This window comes from Asterias rubens, chromosome 9, assembly GCF_902459465.1.
Source record: "Asterias rubens chromosome 9, eAstRub1.3, whole genome shotgun sequence".
Classification (NCBI taxonomy): Eukaryota; Metazoa; Echinodermata; class Asteroidea; order Forcipulatida; family Asteriidae; genus Asterias; species Asterias rubens.
The window spans coordinates 7,920,219-7,939,791 of NC_047070.1; the positions used below are offsets into that span (position 1 = coordinate 7,920,219).

At 40.2% G+C, this 19,573-nt stretch overlaps 1 protein-coding gene across 1 annotated transcript in view; it reads right to left on the bottom strand.

Annotated features, from left to right (window-relative positions):
• The window catches only part of LOC117294465, a 114,739-nt gene that overhangs the window by 76,042 nt on the left and 19,124 nt on the right, over positions 1 to 19,573 (bottom strand). Inside the window, exon 4 of the mRNA XM_033776877.1 lies at positions 1,669 to 1,881. Coding sequence (XP_033632768.1) covers positions 1,669 to 1,776 — 108 coding nt within the window. The 5' untranslated portion in view covers positions 1,777 to 1,881. The remainder of the gene's footprint in view (positions 1 to 1,668; positions 1,882 to 19,573) is intronic.

Consider the following 19,573-nt stretch of genomic DNA (forward strand, 5'->3'; position numbering starts at 1 on the left):
AATCTCATCCCTAAAGGTTCAAAGACTCTTATCAGAGTTGCGATCAGCCCGATATCAATCTAGTCTACTTTCTATTATAAAGAAATATATATATTTTCCCTTCATCCTTTCTCCCTACCCAGCTTCTTTTCATTCTCTATACTCCCCCCTCCCAAACCCCCCCCCCCCCCCAAGAATAAAATACTGTATTCTCGTCCTACATATCTACAGAGTAAGCGGTCGGGCCGTGGGGTGCATTATTCAGCCTGTTTCTCGCCACTGATCCGCGCCTGAATAATAACACGGCTTGATAACGAGGAATGTTTTGTTTGGGCCTATGCAGCCACTTGGGAGAGGTCTTTGAGGAAACTCTCCACTTCTCCTTAAAGGTTAGGGGGATGTGGAGAAGACTGGGGGGGGGGAAGGAAAGGATAAAACCAACAAAAAAGGAATACAAGAGGAGAGAAAGTGATGGATAAACCAGAGATTGCAGAGTACTTCTTTGTCTTATTTCGCAGACACAAGTGGAGGATGATTTGCCTGGGCCCAATCTCCTAGAAGGAACACATCATAACGCTATCCAGAACAGGGGTTACTAGCCAGAATACCATGCCACATGTACAATTTGTTACTGGTATCCTGCTCTTTTCTGCTAAGCATAAAATTGCTAAGGAATATTTTCTGCTTAACCAGCTTTATGAAATTGGCCCCTGGTTATTCTGACAAGGCGGCACAAAATAAATATTTTTCTAAATTATTTTACTCTTATTTACTTTTTGAGAGAGACTAGAGAGAGAGAAAGGGGGAAAGACGTTGAACCCCAACGAAAGAGAAATGCATGCATTTAACCGCTTGCCCTTAGGGCAATTAATTTCAAGGAATGATGGTGGTTTTCTATTCCCTGGCGTAGACGCACCAACATAACGTCTAACACGGGGCACGTGTACTCTCAGCACTCCCGCTGAGACAACCTGCCATCCCATGTTTACATTAATGTCTTAATGACTACTACGGTTCATCGAGTGCCAAAGGACTTCATCTTGCCAACTTCTAGAGCCAGTCCTAAATAATTTATAAAGCGTTTCCAGGAAATTACCAAGCCATGCAGGGACGACGTGGTCTAGCCCCAGTATGTGCTTAGTCACAACGATAAATTTAGATTGAGAAATCATGATAATGGTGCCAAGCCATCTATTAGACTACATATACTTCAAGGGGAGGGGGATATAACTCGGTCAAAATTTAACAAGCATTTCTAAGTCTCCAATCTGCAAATTACTTTAGGACTCATAGGCCTATAACACTTTCGATATTTTCCTGTCCACCAAATTGTTTAAAGCTTCTGATGGTTAATTTTACTTTAAACAACAACAAATTTGAGAGAGATTTATATTACTATTGCTTGCAAAAAAAATCTAAAATTTATTATTACTATCAGTTTATGTTCATTGAATTCTTCAAGTCTTTACTAGGTTTGTTAGTTTAATTTGGGGCTATGATTTGGGGTTTTTCTAATTTTGTTTTCTTTTCGTTTTGGGTAGTGTTTTTTTTAATGGGGGGGGGGCAATCACATGGCAACCTCGGCCGGGAAAAAAACACTGCTTAGCGAATTTCTATGCTAAGCAAAAAGTGCATGGGGCATCTGTCACATTTGTCTTTGCTTTATGTTACAGGGTTTCGAACACTTACCCTTGTGTAGAGATCATGACCAGTAATGACAGCCGAGAACCACTGCGTCGTTGAGCCTAGACGGTAAACCTGTACTCGATAACCAGTTAACGAGTACGGCGCTTGCATCAATATGTGCTGTACCTGCTGCTCATGCAGCCATTGGTCCACCTCGGTCTTGACCTCGACGTAGTTCAGAAACGCGGGATACTGTGCGGTCTTGGGGTTATCTTCCTGTAAAAGATTAACAAAAAGATACAATACTTTAAAGTATGGCTGCCGCTTCCCAGGTTGTAATCTTAATTTGGGTGTGATCCCTGGCCACACAGCCGTTAACGGTTGTGGCTTGTGACTTGAACCGCTGAACAAAGATACTAGGGATACAAAGATACCTCCAGATTAACGTGCTGTTGCTCTACCAACTGAGCTAGCTATCTAGCCCCTATGTTGGCGGTCTCCCTAATTTGTCAATAGGGACTTTTCGTTTTCGACGACGGATGGTTCTGCGACGGTAAAGATGACATTTGGCGTCATCTGTGCATGCGTCGGCTTTGCTGAAAACGACAACGTTTAGCTGAACAACCGTCGCAGAACCATCCGTCGTCGAAAACGAAAAGTCCCTATTGACAAATTAGGGAGACCGCCAACATAGGGGCTAGATAGCTAGCTCAGTTGGTAGAGCAACAGCACGTTAATCTGGAGGTCGTTGGTTGGAGTCCCACTCTAGTCAATCTTTCTTTGTTCAACCCCCAAATCAATACTTTAAAGTGACAGATTCAGAGGCCTGGAACTCAGCTCTTGAGGAGGCACAGCAGTTTTCCCTCTGGTATGGGGGGAACTTCTATTGGGGAAAAATGTAAGTTTGTATTGGAACCTTGCAGAGGGCACCACAGCAATTGCTGTCAGTGTCGTGGGTTATTTCAAAGCCTCGATTCACAACTTGTACATTCACTCTGTTACAGTTCACCTCAATAAAGCCCAAGGAGGCGTTCTCCCTTACAGTGTTTCACTGGTCAAATGCTACTCTAATCTTTCTCAGTGTCTCTGTGACAGACATGGCCCACTACCAATGTCAATTATTTTTATTTGTAACAAATTTACAGCATGAACTTTTTCCATGAACCAGATGATTGGAGGACCCTCCTTCTCCTGACAAAGCTAACCCAGTCCTTCTGGCTTCGTCTTTGCTTTAAGTTCATTCACCCTTGTAACTGGAGCGCCCTCCCAGGAGTCGCTGAGAAAATATGCAAACATCTTGTGCATGTAGTAAGCTCCACAGTGAAGGCTTGGAATGCTTGATCTATGGAGGCTTGCAGTGCAGATAAGCCCTGCTTCAAGACCACTCAACTGTTGTCATATCATGTCATGTGTTGTGTTTAGCTAGACGGTAATGACAGCAAATCAGATAAAATGTGAAGCAGTCAAATTGTTGACATCCCCCCCCCCCCCCAACACCTAAGTTAAACCTGGCCCTAAGCTTAGTTTCGGTTGTCTCTGTTTGTTTGTTTGTTTGTTTGTTTGTTTGTTTGTTTGTTTGTGGGATTTTATATATTATTGTAATAATGGACATACAATATTAATGATGGACATACAATATTTTTGAATCACACTTTCAATACTTGAGATACAAGACTAGCATTGATGACCCACTTTCATAATGCTGATTATAAGCAAAAAATACTGCTTAGCAAATTTCTTTGCTAAGCAACAAAGTGAGTGGGGCACCAGTTGCAACAATGTAAACCTTATGGAACTGTTCCTGGTAACCAATTTCTTTGTCTGTGCTTAGCAGGTTTTTATGCTTTCAGGCTTTATAAAATCTTTATAAGTTCACTCAAAAAGCAGACTTGCCAAATGAAGAATGGCTCTTGTCATGCAACGTCCATTTGGGGCAAAAATTACAAACTAAGACAAGTTCAAACAGGAAGTCCATTTGCAGAATTAGCAAGACATCAATACATCCACAGACGTCCATCTCACTGAGGGAAAAAACACCAAACCTCACATCCTCCCCAACCAATAATGAAAAAAGCAGACATATTTCGGTCAACAAACTATCCCCCGGGTTAATGATTAATAAATAGTACACGGAACAGTTAAATTGTAATATGCTTGTCAATTACTAGCTGTTAAGTACAGACACAATGATGTGTGCTTATTATTAGTTTTTTGTTCATCATAAATCAAGCCACAAGTACAACTGATGGTCACTTAATACGATATGAGGCTCAATCTGATGACACAGTTAATAAATTGTTGTGTAAATTGTTATGTAGCAATAATAGAAGGGGGATGGTGTACACAAATGAAGATGTCGATTAAAATATGTGAAAAAAAAACACAAAACACATCACACAACTTAAAAATGCATAGACCTGGGTCCAATTTCATGCCGCATAATTCTTTGGTTATGGTGGTTTTGGTTTTGGGTTTTTTTTTTTTTATGTATTTTTTTCATCAAAGTTGTGGTCTTACAAACAATCCATTCTAACAACAAGGCCTCCCTTTTTCAGAGGAGAAGTTTGACGTGGACATGAGCAGAGATATGATTTCTTTGAATGGTAATATCCCTTCATCCCAAGTTGATAGGACACCCGCGCCGATTGATAACCCAGGGGAATCGCCGGCAAAATGGCTCGGGTATCATGTTGTTGTTCGTCGGGCGGCGGCGACGGCGCAGACGGCGTTTCTCCGAAGGCGATACACATGTTTATGCCGGGTGGCTTTATATGATGATGCAAACAGATAATAACTATCGCTGGCCCATCTTGATTAGGGGGCTTGTAATTCAAGACCGACATCAATAATAACACTGTTTCATATTAAAGGAACACGTTGCCTTGGATCGGTCGAGTTGGTCTATGAAAAGCGTATATAACCGTTTGTTTTAAAATGCATATGATTAGAAAGATATTTTAAAAGTAGAATATACTGATCCACACAAGTATCTATCGAAATTGCGTGGTTTTCCTTTTACCTTGTCGACAAACACGGTCGACCATTTATGGGAGTCAAATTTTTTACTCCCATAAATGGCCGACCGTGTTAGTTCGCAAAGTAAAAGGAAACCACGCAATTTCGAGGCAAATATGTGTGGATCATTGTATTCTACTTTTTAAACATCTTTCCAACCATATGCATTTTATAACAAACGGTTACAAACGCTTTTCAAAGACCAACTCGACCGATCCAAAGGCAACGTGTTCCTTTAACAGGGAACTCATACTTAATATTCTGCGAAGTGGATTGTCTGGTTGTTATCAGTCTGGACCAGAGTGGACTTTGTACTTTGTCAACACTCCGGATCTTCCGATGTGTATAATAACATTTTAATTTTAATCCGTCTGAAAAAATGTACAAATTGAAGTTTTGATCTAGAAGTTTGTAACTGAAGATTCTAGTTGAAGTCAAGATGATCAGGCGTCTGCTCTCAGGGTAAACAAAAATTGAAAAACTGCTTCCAGAGACACCTTTTCATGGAGGCTTATATGTCTTTCCTTAAGAAAGAAAATACTCCACGAGAAAAGCTTTAAAAAACAACTGCCATTGGAGACCTCTTGATCTACAATATCTGGTTCATTTGTGGCATTATTGTACTTGATTTTTAAATTCTAAGGCCCTACAAATTATAATAATTGAAGCCGTTCAATATTTGTATAGTTACAAACAAAATAGGTGGGGGTGGAGGGTAAAAAAAAAAATGTTAACAAAAACATTTACTATTCAGAATTATAGTCGAAAATTTATTTAGAAAAAGTTGGTGGGTAAAAAAAAATGTAAACAAAAACATTTACTATTCTGAATGGTAACAGGTCTCAAAATCAAATTCTTGGAAAATTACTTCTTTCTCGAAATCTACGTCACTTCAGAGGGAGCCGTTTCTCACAATGTTTTATACCATCAACAGCTCCCCATTACTCGTTACCAAGTAAGGCTTTATGCTAATAATCATTTTCAGTAATTACCAATAGTGTCCACATACCATGAATCCATGATTCAAAGATAGCCTCCAAATGCCCTGCTTTGCATCCACCCTAAACAACAATTCTGCAGACAAAGCCAACTTTTTATGACAGTGCTATTAACAAATGGCTCTGACCTTCACCCATTTCTAGACAATATTCCTAGCATGACATTGGATCTCCAACAAAACAAAGATTGCGCCGACGCTTTATACCCAAAACAGAAATGCTGTATCAACCTTTCATGATAACAGTTGTCGCCAGCACCGTCATTTTCAAAAGAAAAGTGGCACAACTTCCCCTTTGTTTGAATTTCCCTCAGAACACTAAACACAATTAATGTCAGTCACCTTTACTTTAAAGGCAGTACCTATTTTTGTTTTCAGAAGACTTCATGAATCAATACTGGAACAATTGGACCCATCTTGAACAAAGTCATGTTAGGGTTTGCCATAAACTGCAAGGCCATGCCACTTTCTATCAAACATCCTGTCCAAACTAACCAGGACAAAGGGGCACTAGGACTGAATTACCACCCATTACAAAACACACCACAAAGGAGTCAACATTAAAGGGATTGCGCATCGTAAATGATTTTTTTTTTTTTTTCAACAAAGGCACCATCCAACCAACATGTGAAAATTTTATCCAATTGATTTGAATCCCGAAACAAGAAAAGAAATAAATCAATCAATCAATCAATCAATCAAAATGAAAATTTAAACAGTTTATTTTTAAATGCAATAATTTTGTTCTGATGATTTGTCAGAGATGTTGCAGTCAAATTGCAAGCAAAGCAATTGTCTCAATTATGCCCAGTATTTCGGGCAGAAATATCTCTTCGGCAGATAAACGGATTGCACATGACATCATTGACCACCATCTTTGACATAACGTGCACTAATGAAAGGCTATCATTGGCTGAGAGTTGTGCGCAGCGTGCACACGCGTGCATTTATGACAGTGAATGATGCCATGTGCAATGTATCTATTGGCACCAGCATGAATGAACTTTACGATGGGTGTGCCTTCAGATTGAAACTTAACAGTTAATTTGTTTATTGAATAGACTCCTGTTCTGCCTTTAAATATCACTGACACACAAACATAATATTTACACTTAACCAATTTAACAAAGAAAAACAAATATCAATAAATAAATTACTAAATTAAGGTTGCATCATGGATTCACTGTGCCTTTAGTTTGGAACTCGACCAACATTACTTTATTTATTGAATAGACTCCAGGCTCCCGTACTGCCTTTAAAGGGAAGGTACACATTTGGTAACTGTCAAAGACCAGTCTTCTCACTTGGTGTATCCCATCATAAACATAAAATCACTGGCCTGTGAAATTTTGGGCTCAATTGGTCATCAAAGTTGCGAGAAAATGATGGAAAAAAAAAACACCCTTTTTTGACGAATTTGTGTGCTTTCAGATAAGAATAAAAGACTTCTAGCTAGATGTCTTTTGTTATTTTAGTGAGAAGTTACCTCTTTCTCAAAAACTATGTTACTTCAGAGGGAGTCGTTTCCCACAATATTTTATACTATTAACAGCTCTCCAATGCTCGTCACCAAGTCAGCTTTTAAGTTAATATTTTTTATGAGTAATTACCAAACATGTACCTTCCCTTTAAATATCACTGACACACAAACTATGCCACTCCGTAACTAATGTATGTCGCTCAGTATTACTATCAGGCAGGCATCCGCCCCACAAAAACCAAAATACAGGGCCATTCAGTCATCACATACACATGACCCTTGGCTGACTCATGCCCTAAATAGGCAACCCCTGATTATCTTCCTTAATGTATAAGTGTTATTTCCTTCTTTCCTGTGTCAAATGACTTCACATAAAAAGAAACACCATGGAATGGATTGACTGCTAGGTCGGCACACAAAGAGGAATTGAGCAATTGAGGTGTTGGGGGGGGGGGGGGGATTCCTTCACGTTATGATAATACATGTAGACACCTTGGACATGATGTCACAGGGTCAAACAGTGCCCTCATTAAGGTAAAATTCCCTCACTGAGGTCAAATACCATCACTGAGGTCAAATCTACAGAACCTCACAAACAAACAGCATACAACTGTGTTATGGACATTGTGCATGTCCACATTAAATGACCCATTAGTGGTCACAGCTATGTATGGCATAACATGGAGCTATCTTTTTTTATAGCTCAGTGGGTTATATGCAAAGGGACCGTAAGGTTTGTCCTTAAGATTTTTTAGTCACTGGCCAGCAGGACAAGTTAACTCGTCAATTCACTAGTCCATCTCGATTGTTAACGGTAAACATTTCAAATGAAATAGAAAAGCTTTTCACCACCGAACTAGCTACGCAGACCACTTGGAGTGAATTTTGATTGGTCTTTGAGTGTTTCAAAACTAGCATTTGGCTAGCGGACCACTGTTCTAGAGAGAACGCTGAACATTGTCAAGTGGAGGCTTTCAAAGCAATTTCACACACAGGGATTTCCCCCACTTGTAGTTACCATAAACACTTTAAGTTATAAACCACAAAAAAAAATGAAACAGAAACTGAAACAAAATTAAGTGTAGTAAACTATCGGAATCGTCACACCCTTGTTATCACAGTACCTATTATTTGTACAATATTATTTTCTGTACGCATAGTATCTTACCTGCACGCAACAACAACCAAGCATCCAGGCCTGCATGCTTCGTTTTGGAAATGGCACGGGCACCAAGGCATTTTTCTCCTTGGTAAAGGGCACCCTATTTTGAGGAAATTGTTAAAGGAACCAATGCCTTGGATCGCGCGAGTTGGTCTTTGGAAAAGCGTTTGAAACCATTTGTTATGAAATGCATATGGTTAGAAAGATATTTTAAAAGTAGAATATAATGATTCACACAAGTATCACTCGAAATTGCACTGTTTTCCTTTCATGTCGCGAACAAACACGGTCGGCCATTTTATGGAGTTAAAATTTTGACTCCACAAAATGGCCGACGGTGTTTCTTCGCGACGTTAAAGAAAAATCGTGCAATTTCGAGGCATGTTTGTGTGGAACATTATATTCTACTTTTAAATTATCTATTTAACCATATGCATTTCATAACAAACGGCTTCAAACGGTATTCAAAGACCAACTCGCCCGATCCAATTTCCAGTGTTCCTTTAATTTCTACTGGAGCATTTCAAGGCACCAAGGCAATGAATGACCAGGGGGCATGGAGGCAATCGCCTCTGTGAAGTATCAGGCCTGAGCATCCCTACCGCAGTATATTCATTACGAAACCAACAAAAGCAAATACAGGCATCAAAACAAAATGGCCTTTAAAACCCTGTACAGTTGTAACACTTGAGCCAGACATCCAAGCACGCCCTTGCTGCAGTAAAAGCAAAACCAAATGAATGTAGCCGTCTCAAAAATCACTTTGATCTGAGACCTTGCCGAACACTATACCTCCTACCTACACCATGGCAGCCTTGAGAAGCTTTCAGAAACATGAACTCAACAGAGACAAGCAGTAACATTGATTCTATTTTTATCCAATAATGTCTCTAATTGCGGGCAAGTGTTAAGTGGTCTCCTTGAGAATCTCCAATCGTGAATCGTGAATCTCCAATCAGAACGAAGATTTCCTTCCCTATTAAAAGTGTGTAATGGGGTTGAGGTAAACAATAATATGTCCATATGGAAGGGGTTGGGTTGAGTCCGTATAAGGCAGATGGGTGTGTGTGAGTGTGGGCATCTCTACTATTGATAACCAAGGACTTTTAACAAAAGGGATCCGGGAAAAAGTCACACCGGGGACAGTCCTCGGTAGATTTTGTGTACAAAACCAACAGGGACGTCTGAAAAAATAAACTTTGTCCAAACAATGAGAGAACAAAGAGAAGTCCTCGGTTTACACCATTAACACAGCTGTGTGTGCGTGTGTGTGTGTGGTATTTTTGTCATAAAAAATGTAGGCTACACGTCAGGGTATTAACTATTTTCGCATATATACCATTAGTCCTTTTGGTTTGGTAAGTTGTTTGCAACAGCTAATTCTATTTACTGGAGAGGGGGGGGGGGGGTATAGACCTTTATGATGGTACGACCATCTTGATTTTCTCCCATTCAAATCAATGTAACCAGACTGAGGCTGGAAGGAGAAATAGTCTGGTTCCTTTTTGTACTATGAATATTAGCACCCATCACTGTTGTTGGATACAGGGAACATGACCAAGATGGTGGTAGCGTGCATGATAAAAAGTCTATTAGGTGGTGTTCATCTATAGGATCTGTGGCCAGACACCAAACCCATTCAACAGCTCAGACTGGCACTCTGGATTCAATTATGGTTCCCCTCTAGGGCCAGGTATTGATATATTAGCCCGAAAAAATTTGAGTCGTTAGAGGAGAGTCAAGGAAACTGACCTAGGTTTATTGGGTTTTTTTTTATTTTTATCATTGAATCGCTATCATTTGGTTTGCTTTATTTTTCTAAATGAAGTTTCATTGTACCCTTTGTTGTTCAACAAAGAAGATAACATTTTATATCAGTTGACTAATAATGTTGCTGGTAGTGTGGCTGCTCCCTCCAATGCCAGACATAACATGATACTCCCACTTATAAAAAAAACACACAATTATTACAGACCATATAAATAAACTACCAGTTTCCTTGTGTGTTTTGTGCAGTATTTCTGATAGCCTCTTGTGCTTCTATGGAGGATTGTGACTGGTATATGAACTTTACAATCATTTCAGTTTCCAGACTGAAAGTTCATTTTCTCTAACCCAATTATTTCAGTCCAGATTAAACTACTGGTTTCCCTGTGTTTGTTTTTTTCTTTTTGTATAGTATTTCATAGATGGACATTTTGTGTTTCTCTGGAGGGCTGTGACTGGTATTTGAACTTTACAATCATTTTGATTTCCAGACTGAACGTTCATCTTTTCTCCATCGCTGTCATTCCTGAATTTTCTATGTTGATATATCTCACTATCCCCGACCAGCATTGTGGGTCAACGACCGCCAACTATGTAGCGACCCATTTCATAAATTGATGAAGGGGAAGCAAATGTGCAGACATTCCAGGGCGGGTTTTGGAAATCATGCGAGTGAATGCTTAATGTGAACATGGCCAAGGTCAGTGCCCCTGAACCAGGCCCCGTTTCCCCACAAAGCACAACCGAGATGGAACGCTGATGCGCTCCAAAGGTTCGTTCACCTCCCGTAGCGAGGGCGCATTCAATCGGAAGACAACATGCATGATAAATATGCCGTGCTTTGAAATTAACGAGGGTTTTTGTGGCATCAAAGATGTTGTCAATTTTTTTTTCAAATTAATTGTTACACACAAGAGACCCATAGAGCGCAACCTGCATTGGCTGAGGTTCAGTGTTGATATTCAATTACAATATTCATGATGAATTGTCTGAAGTTGACGGAAAATGCTATAATAGTTTTTTCCAATTAACGATTATCATATGAGACATCAAACAGCACACAGCCTATGATGTGCTAATTGAGGTTTGATGTTGTAATACAATTACATGTACAGCTAATAATTTACCCGATGACAGAAAACGAACAGAGCATAGAGAGTACCTAATTAGACAGTCATAAAACATCCAAAGCATATATCATCTTACTGAAATTCTCTGACAGATTATAGATTTATAGTGAAAGCCAAAGTGTTTGCAACAAAACCATGGTATGTGTCTCTATTTTCAAACAAAATAAACGGCAGCATTGTGAAATCCACCCCAGGCCTGACACTTCACGGAGGCAACAATTGCAATAGCCTCCATGCCCCTGGTCATTGCCTTGGTGCCCTTGAAATGCTCAGTAAATTTTTACAATTTGGTGCCCTTTACCGAAGGAAAAAGCCTTGGTGCCCTTGCCCTTTCAAAACCGAAGCATACAGGCCCGACTTACTAAATGTAAAATGGCTAGCACACAATATGCACTATGCTCTATGGACATATGGATTGAAAGAGTTTCCATAATGAGCTCAAGCGCAAAACTGAGCATTACTCAAGCTGCACGGGTTACTCCCTCTAGCTGCCCAACCCCTCAGTGAGGTGACCATCAATGTGTGGAAGACCATTGGTGCGTTTTCAGAGTACAGCAAAAACTGTGCATCAGGTCCAAGGACACACGCTGAGTATTAAAGGACCAGTGGCTATTATTATGTCCAATACATAGGGCTAGCCACACCCTCATTAATGCCGCTTATCTGGCGCTATTTTAATATCAACTAATAATCTCATGTTTGGCATACAGCAGCGCATGGTGATAACAAAGTAGCAGCCTTTGATAGTCAAGTATTAGTATCCTGGACTTTGGTGCTGCCTGGACAAGGTCGTTTCTGAGGGAACTGATTGCTGATGAGCCACTGCAGACGATTATTACATTACAAACATACTGTAAATGATTATAGCCTAAGCTGGAGTGACAAACAAAATTCACTTGATATGCCTCTACCAAGACCCCGCTCCGTCATTTATCTTTGTTGATGTACATGTACCTTGAAGAAAATATGGCGCGCTAAAATCGTGACCCTTGAGCTCTTTCCGAGGAGCGGTGACGTCACTGCCAATAAACATCCTGTTCAAAAGTGTGATCGGAGCCGGATTAAGCACTGGTGTAAACGCGACAATGGATCGTGATCCGCGGTCGTAAAAAAATGCAGAAACTCAATCCACCTTTCTGGATCTAGTGTAAACGCGGTCCAAGAGGGTCTGTATACATTTGGTAAACAACTAAATTAGTGGTGATAAAGATTAGCTTAGTAAGCACAGCAGTTTTGGATAGTAGTACGCATTTTGGGGACTTTTCACTTCTAAGTACTGCGGTTATGGAAGAAAAATCAAATGTTTAAAAAGCTTACGTTTTCAAAATTGTTTATCTTTATCCCTTTAGGTGTCGATATAATGTTCTATTTGTATACCGAACAATGGTGGCAATCTGTGGACTAAAGGGTTAAGGGTTGAGTGGTATCTCTTATGTAGGATTGTATTCCTTTGTTTTTCAGCTTTATGAACTTGAAAAACTCAACCGCTACTGTTGGATACCTTCCTCAGTAATCAATGACAAGTCATATCAATGACTCATTAACAAACAAATGTGGTGTCCGTTCCCAAATATGTAAAAAGCTGAAGTTTTAAAAATTGTTTATCTTGATCCCTTTAGATGCTGATATAAACTCTATTTGTAGAATGGTATTTATAACAATGTAGGCTACTCTTATGATGTGCCTTTAATGTGTTTTTTTTTTTTTTAGCTTTTTGGAACTTTCAAAACTCAACTGACAATGTTGCATATGTTTCCACAGTATTCATTGACAAGTCTACAAATGATAGACAATACATTAACAATGTATAAATGACTCATTAACAAACATTATGTGGTGTCCTTTCCCAACTGACCTTTTTCGGGTTATTGGATGATGTGCCGTGCAAAAAGAAGCGACTCCCAAACAACGACAGTGAAAAATCAGATATGACTGTTACTCCTCTCCACAACAAATTGAATCCACTGACTGCAGCTGGGGGCAGGTATAGTCCAGAAAACCGCACACACACACACGCACAAAACTCTCAGGAAAAAAATGTGCTGTCTTTCCAGTGAACGATTTCACTTGCGTAGCAGAGCAAAATGCCACACAAAATGTTTCAGATGCTACTCAAAAAAAAATAATCATTTGATACTCAGTATAATTAAGCACTCAGTGTGCACAAAATCTGTTCTGTCAAAATATTTTGCTATAAGCAAAAGGGCTAGACGAAATCGGTCCCTGCTTTCATCTGCTATCATGAGCTCATACACAATGCACTCCTCAGTCCAACCAGGACAAAATCAGGCACATGTTATGGTGAGCTTGGTACTGGTAGTAGAAAGGCAGCTGAATGGGGGGGGGGGGGGTGTTCACAGACACCACAAGGGCAAGAGTTGATGAGGAGAACAATAACTACCAGCTAGCCAGACAGCACAAGCTGTAAAAAACCCAAAGGCTGGCTAAGTAAACAAAGCCCAGTATAAAAAAAAGACACAATGCACTCTTGAACTTTGCCTTGCTACATGCTGCAGGGTTTGGCTGCATGTGTGCAGAGTCTAGTGGAGATAGGAGAGGGGTGTAAACTACCACTCCGTGGGGAGTCTGTAAAGGCACTGAAGAAGAGGTACCATTCCTGGTACCCACTACTAGCCATTCCGTAGTACTAGCCTGTCCTGGGTAGTAGCCATTCCTAGGCCAAAATTCATGAAGCCGAGAAGCTTAAAAGATTGCTCAGTCAATTTATTTGCTGAGCTCAAAGATGAGGGTGGCACCAGTTGCAACGATGTTAACTTTAATATGGAATTTTTGCTAATTTTCAGCTTTTGCTAAGCAAGGTTTTTCTGTGCTGAGCACATATTTGTGTTTACTACAGGCTTTATGAAATTAAGCCTTGGTACTAGCCATTCCTGGTAATAGCCATTCTTGGTTTTCACATCAGATACCTGGTAAATAAGCTTATTTCCTTTACAAGATGTTAATCTTGACCCTATTGATCATGATTTGCATATAACTGTCCCATAGATAAAAACACAGAGGTGAATGTACCAGAACGAAACACCCTGGACAAATCAGTCATGGTATAATGCACTTTGGTCAGAGCCCAAATTCATTGCAGTGCCCAAGCACAAAAAAGTAGCTAGTTCAACCAAGTTATGCTTACCAGATTTAGGTTACCGGTCAAAATACCATGTCACATGCACAGTCTTCGACTGGTTTCCTGCTAGTTTTGTGCTTAACGCAGAACTGGTTAGCAACATTGTCAGCTTTTAAAGCAGCTCTATGGAATTTGTCAATATGTTGAGATACACCAAGTGAGAAGACTGGTCTTTGACAATTAGCGAACCTTACAAAGACATGAAATAAGGATCAAGGAAAAAAATCCTAAAAATCTGGAACAACATCCTGATAAATCATAGACCCACAGGTTGAACTGGTTAGGGCCTACTTGCTACTCTGGATAAATTCATCAGCCAGAAGTGAGGTGGCCAGACACACTCCCCCCTTTCAGATTTCATCTCTCTTTTAACACTCCAGAAACCCTGAAACTGGTTGTCCTTGGGAAAACAAATCTAAATGGGTTCTGATTGATGGATGGTTTTAGAAATCGGGCTGGAAGTGAAGGGACTATTTGTGAGTCATGAATGCACTTTTCTGGCACAGGGAAAAAAATAATATATATAAGAACAGCAGAAATTGATTGATGGATAGTGCATCTCTTTAATTTTCCCTCCCTCTCCTCTTTCTGTGGGAGGGGGGGGGGGGTCTGTGAGAGGATGTTGGCCTTGACCCAGTGGTCCCATGAGAAAAGTAAAAGCTGCTGACATCACTTCTTAGGCCATTTAAGACCAAAGTACATGATTTGGGGCTGTGAAACACAAATTGATGGGTTTGTTTATTCAATCTGAAAGCTTGGTGGTGATCAAGTTAATACCAGTGCCAATCCCCTAGCGAAAGCTTTTTCCCCTGCTGAACTACTCTCAAATCAGAGTAAAATAGCAATTGAAGACCCCACTATTGCTTAATTTTGATTGCCCCAGTCAAAATAAGCCAGGTGTAAAGTGCACAGAATCCCTGACAATCAAGTTTCGTTTTAAAGTTAAGTGTGACCACCAAGTTGATCAAACTAGTACATTTCATTGTACATTGAATTTGTCAACAACAACAAAGAATAGGAATAAATTAAATCTCCTCCCCAACATCAATCATGAAAGAAGTCATTTCATAACGAAAAATGACATTCTCTTCGTCGAAGACTATCAATTTGTGGGCCATCTATAAAGGTTTTTGCCAACAGGTTTGAAGATTTTCTTTTTATGATTTACTTGTAGACTTTATCCGACATTCAATACAAATCAAAATAAACATCTTAATAATTTAATTCAAGTGCTCCAAAAGAGTACCTAAAATATAAATTATTACAAAACAACAATCTGCATGACTGTACCAAACAAATGCACCGATCAAAATGCACTGATCAAAATCAATGAATAATTCTAAAACCTTGCTTTTATTTTGACTCTACTCGACAGCTAAAAAAAACAACAACAGAGAGTTCTAATTTTTTCTTCAGCCAAAAACATTTGACATTTAACCTTTTTGTTTTTTACACACACCGAGATTAGAAATGACAATATTAAACTCCCATCCAACACAACCATCAGCTGCAGAGAGTACAAACTAAATTATCGCTAGCCTTAGACACACCGTCTCGCTCAGAAAATCTTCTTCTTCAATCCAGACACTTGCGGTATCCTCTCAGTGTTTGCCAATTATTGCTGTGGGCCCCCAACACCTGCCATAGAAACTGCATTGATTCTCTGTGCGTGCAAGAGAGCCGAGTCCCAGGAGTGATATGAAGGGACGACAAACACTTTATATTCCTTTTTTTTTTCTTTTTCTTTTTTTCCTGGATCACTATAGGGCATTTTGCAGCACGCTTGATAACGCTAAATGAGGAATGGTACTGTGCCAGGAGCAATGCCACCATCTTTCTCTGTCTGGTGTGGTGAAGTCTAAACCATGAATAAACAGTGCATTTGTATTTCACTACGCTGTGGACACAACAGTGCTATTACAAGATGAGAAGGGCCCAATTTCACAAAGCTAGTTAAGTACAAAAAATTACTAAACACAGACAACTCTTGCTGAGCAGTAACTAGAAATTACCAGAAAGAGTCATCAAAATTATTTATTGCAACTGGTGCCCAACCCAGAAACTTGCTTTTCCGCTGAAAAGTTTTATGAAAGTGCGCCCTGCTAGCTGCATGCAGGCCTTGAATATAACTTTTGAGGGGGCACAGCAAATTTTCCTCCGGTAAGGAGCAACTCTGTCAAGAAAACTTAAATTTGTAAAGGGCACCACAGTAAAAGCACAGGGCACCACGGCGGTCACAGAAGGTGCCATGTGTTAATCCAAGGCTAGTGCTGTGTACAACAACCAATGGGGACAACAAACCCACAAAATACCTCTGGTGTCGCCCACAAAACCTCTTATCACACTGGGGCAGCTTTCAAAGACAGAACATAACTAACTTAAAAAACATGGAACCAGACTAAATCTGATCTCCCCAGCCTCTTGTTTCACTTTCCAATTTTTGAGGATGTGTTACATTTCAGAGAAAGGGGTCGGCATTTCCGGCACAGGATATTCCCAGACCGGATGGTCCTGTGCACAACTACTAACGTCGGTGTGGAAATGGCTCATACTCGATCTTCTCTTCACATTTTCAACTTTATGTTTATCTTCATTTTCCAGGAACAACTTTAGAGCTTGCTGGGTTGATGGGTTGTCCTAACAAGCAGGCCGGAATTACATGCAGGTCACAGAGGCCAGGGCCTCCGTTGCCCCTGGTGTTTGCCTTGATGCCCTTCAAAAGTTTCCCATTGACTTTAAAAATTTCCCAATGGAAGGAAGTGCCATTTGCAAACTGAAAATGGCCGTGCCCTTTCAACATGATCAAAAAGAAAATTCCGGGTCTGAAAAGGGGTAATATTATTTGTCAAAAGAGTTGACTGGCCCCCTCGATAAACTAGGGCTGGAAGCTTTTGAAAGGTCAAGAAACACTGCGATAAAAACCGGACAGTGTGGAATTGAAACAAACTATCAGCACATGACACCATGCTGTTAACCCACAGATGGTAGAATCAACCTCTCAAATAGGACCCACTTCAATTACTACAACTGATAAGTACAAAGAAAAACCCATTAGGGCCTAATGCATTTGGACTTCACAAGTATTATAAACGCATACATGAATTACTGGTTAACGACAAAACGTACAGTACCATACACAAAGTGATACTGTACTACTCATCAATTGTACAGACAAGTCAATAGGTGTAAACTGTATTTGTTTTTCTAAAAACAAACAGCAGACCACACAACATGCACGTCTACCTACCTGTGTGTAATAGTCCAGCAAGCTAGCGTTAAATACAGGCAACTACACAGAGTGCAAAGCTCTTTACTTGTCTCAACACGTCGTCCCGCATGAAATGTACACCCCCCTTTACTACAACGTCAAGGACATCTCCTGGCCTTTCCTTCCTCCATAACAAAATTGAATGGCCGCTAAATGAGCAACTTATCATTTAACGTAGATTGGAATCTATAGGTGCCTCGTATATATGAACAGCTATCAGCGTTGCAATCTATCTCCCTGTGTTGGTGTGTACAGTGCAAAGTACATCTCTCTCCCAGTGGTAACTTCATGCACTCAAAGGTAGCCGGTAATCCAGATAGTTACGCCTTTTGTGCTGGACTCCCTCTCTCTCTGTAGTGGATCCGTATTCAAGGACACGGATGCCTATCAGGCTTAAGCACCGCCACGCCAAGGTAATAGTACTCAGGTAGCCCAATGAAAACTAGCAATGGATCAATAGTATCAATCTACACTGTATAATACAGGTTAGGGCATTGTGCTTGTCTGCATTGTACAGTTGAAACAATAATGAAGTCTGCCACAATATATCAGGGGAGCAAAGGTCTTTCAGGTGCCCAAATGCTCACTCAGGTGTGTGCCTGGGATGAGAGCCACAACCCCCCATGGGTAGAACCCATCAGTTCGACCCACGCCTGCTGGGGCCAGACTGGTAGCCAGGCAGGGTCATTCACAGCTGAGCCCAAGCAATTTCCTGTTCGCTTATGGTATACATTACCCCGTCTTCCAGCATTTGGTGTAAAAGTTCACAGGTTCTTTTTTTTTTTTTTTTTTTTTAGCAATGAAAAGCAGGAAAACAAACAGGTTTGATTTCCAGGGTAGTTTGAGCAGACAAAGAGCTGTGTGGTGACTAGAGGTTAGGGGCTGCTATTTCCACTTCCATGGTTAGAGCGAGAGAGAATTAAGTACTGAGGATATGGTTGAACCTAATTGTGTTTAGCAAGTTGTAACATGACCTTCCACAAACAGCAGGATTTAGCATCAGCAGTCCTTCAATGCAAGGTGTTTCGCTTCATCATGGAAAGTGTGGCGAGTTTCCTTCACATGTGGAAAGTATTTGTGAGGGAAACAAGCTGCACTTTTGACCATGTACTTTATGTGTACTTTATTGGGTGTGTACTTTAGCTGAACAGAAGTGTGATTTGAGGGGGGTTGAACAAAGAAAAGCTGACTAGACCAGAATTTGAACCAACAATCTCCGGATTAACATGCCGGTGCTCTACCAATTGAGCTATCTAGCCCTATGTTGGCAGTCTCCGTATTGCTGTGAGTGCCAGGGGTTATAGACCTTTACCAAGGTGCACCTATCTTGAATTTCTCCCATTTATACCAATGTTACCAAACCGAGGCTGGGAGAACAATATAGTTTGGTTTCTATTTTCTAAAATGATTATTAGCATTCATTATTGTTATTCGATACAAGGAACATGACCAAGATGTAGGCAGCATGATAAACGTCTATTATGAATCAGTCCGAGTCTAAGGCCGTGTCCGAAACGGCGACTTCGGCTACAGCTACGGCTAGATCGCGCGCGTCTGCCTATTCTTCAACGCTGGTAGACGCGCTGATCTAGACGTAGCTGTAGCCGAAGTCGTCGTTTCGGACACGGCCTTACCAACTCATAAAAAAAAACATATTAACGTACCATGCTAATAACATTTCTTCATGCTAGAATTAAATCCTAACCCTGTAAAATTTTATGCAGTGAAACGTGAGACTAGAGAGTGCATCGACTCACAATGGCTTTGCCCTCAATTAAAGGAACATTACAGAATTGGTACGAAAAGAAACTTGTCATAGATCACAGATTTACACAAAACTTACAGTCTATAATGAGGATGATAGTAGAAAACATCCCTTAAAATATTTCTGTCTGAAATGTCATGTATGATGAGAAATAAACAAAACTAATTTATATAAAAACAAAATTAGAACCGATGTCATGCAAAATGTGTTATCTGTTTTTTACTATTATCTCGTGACCACGACGG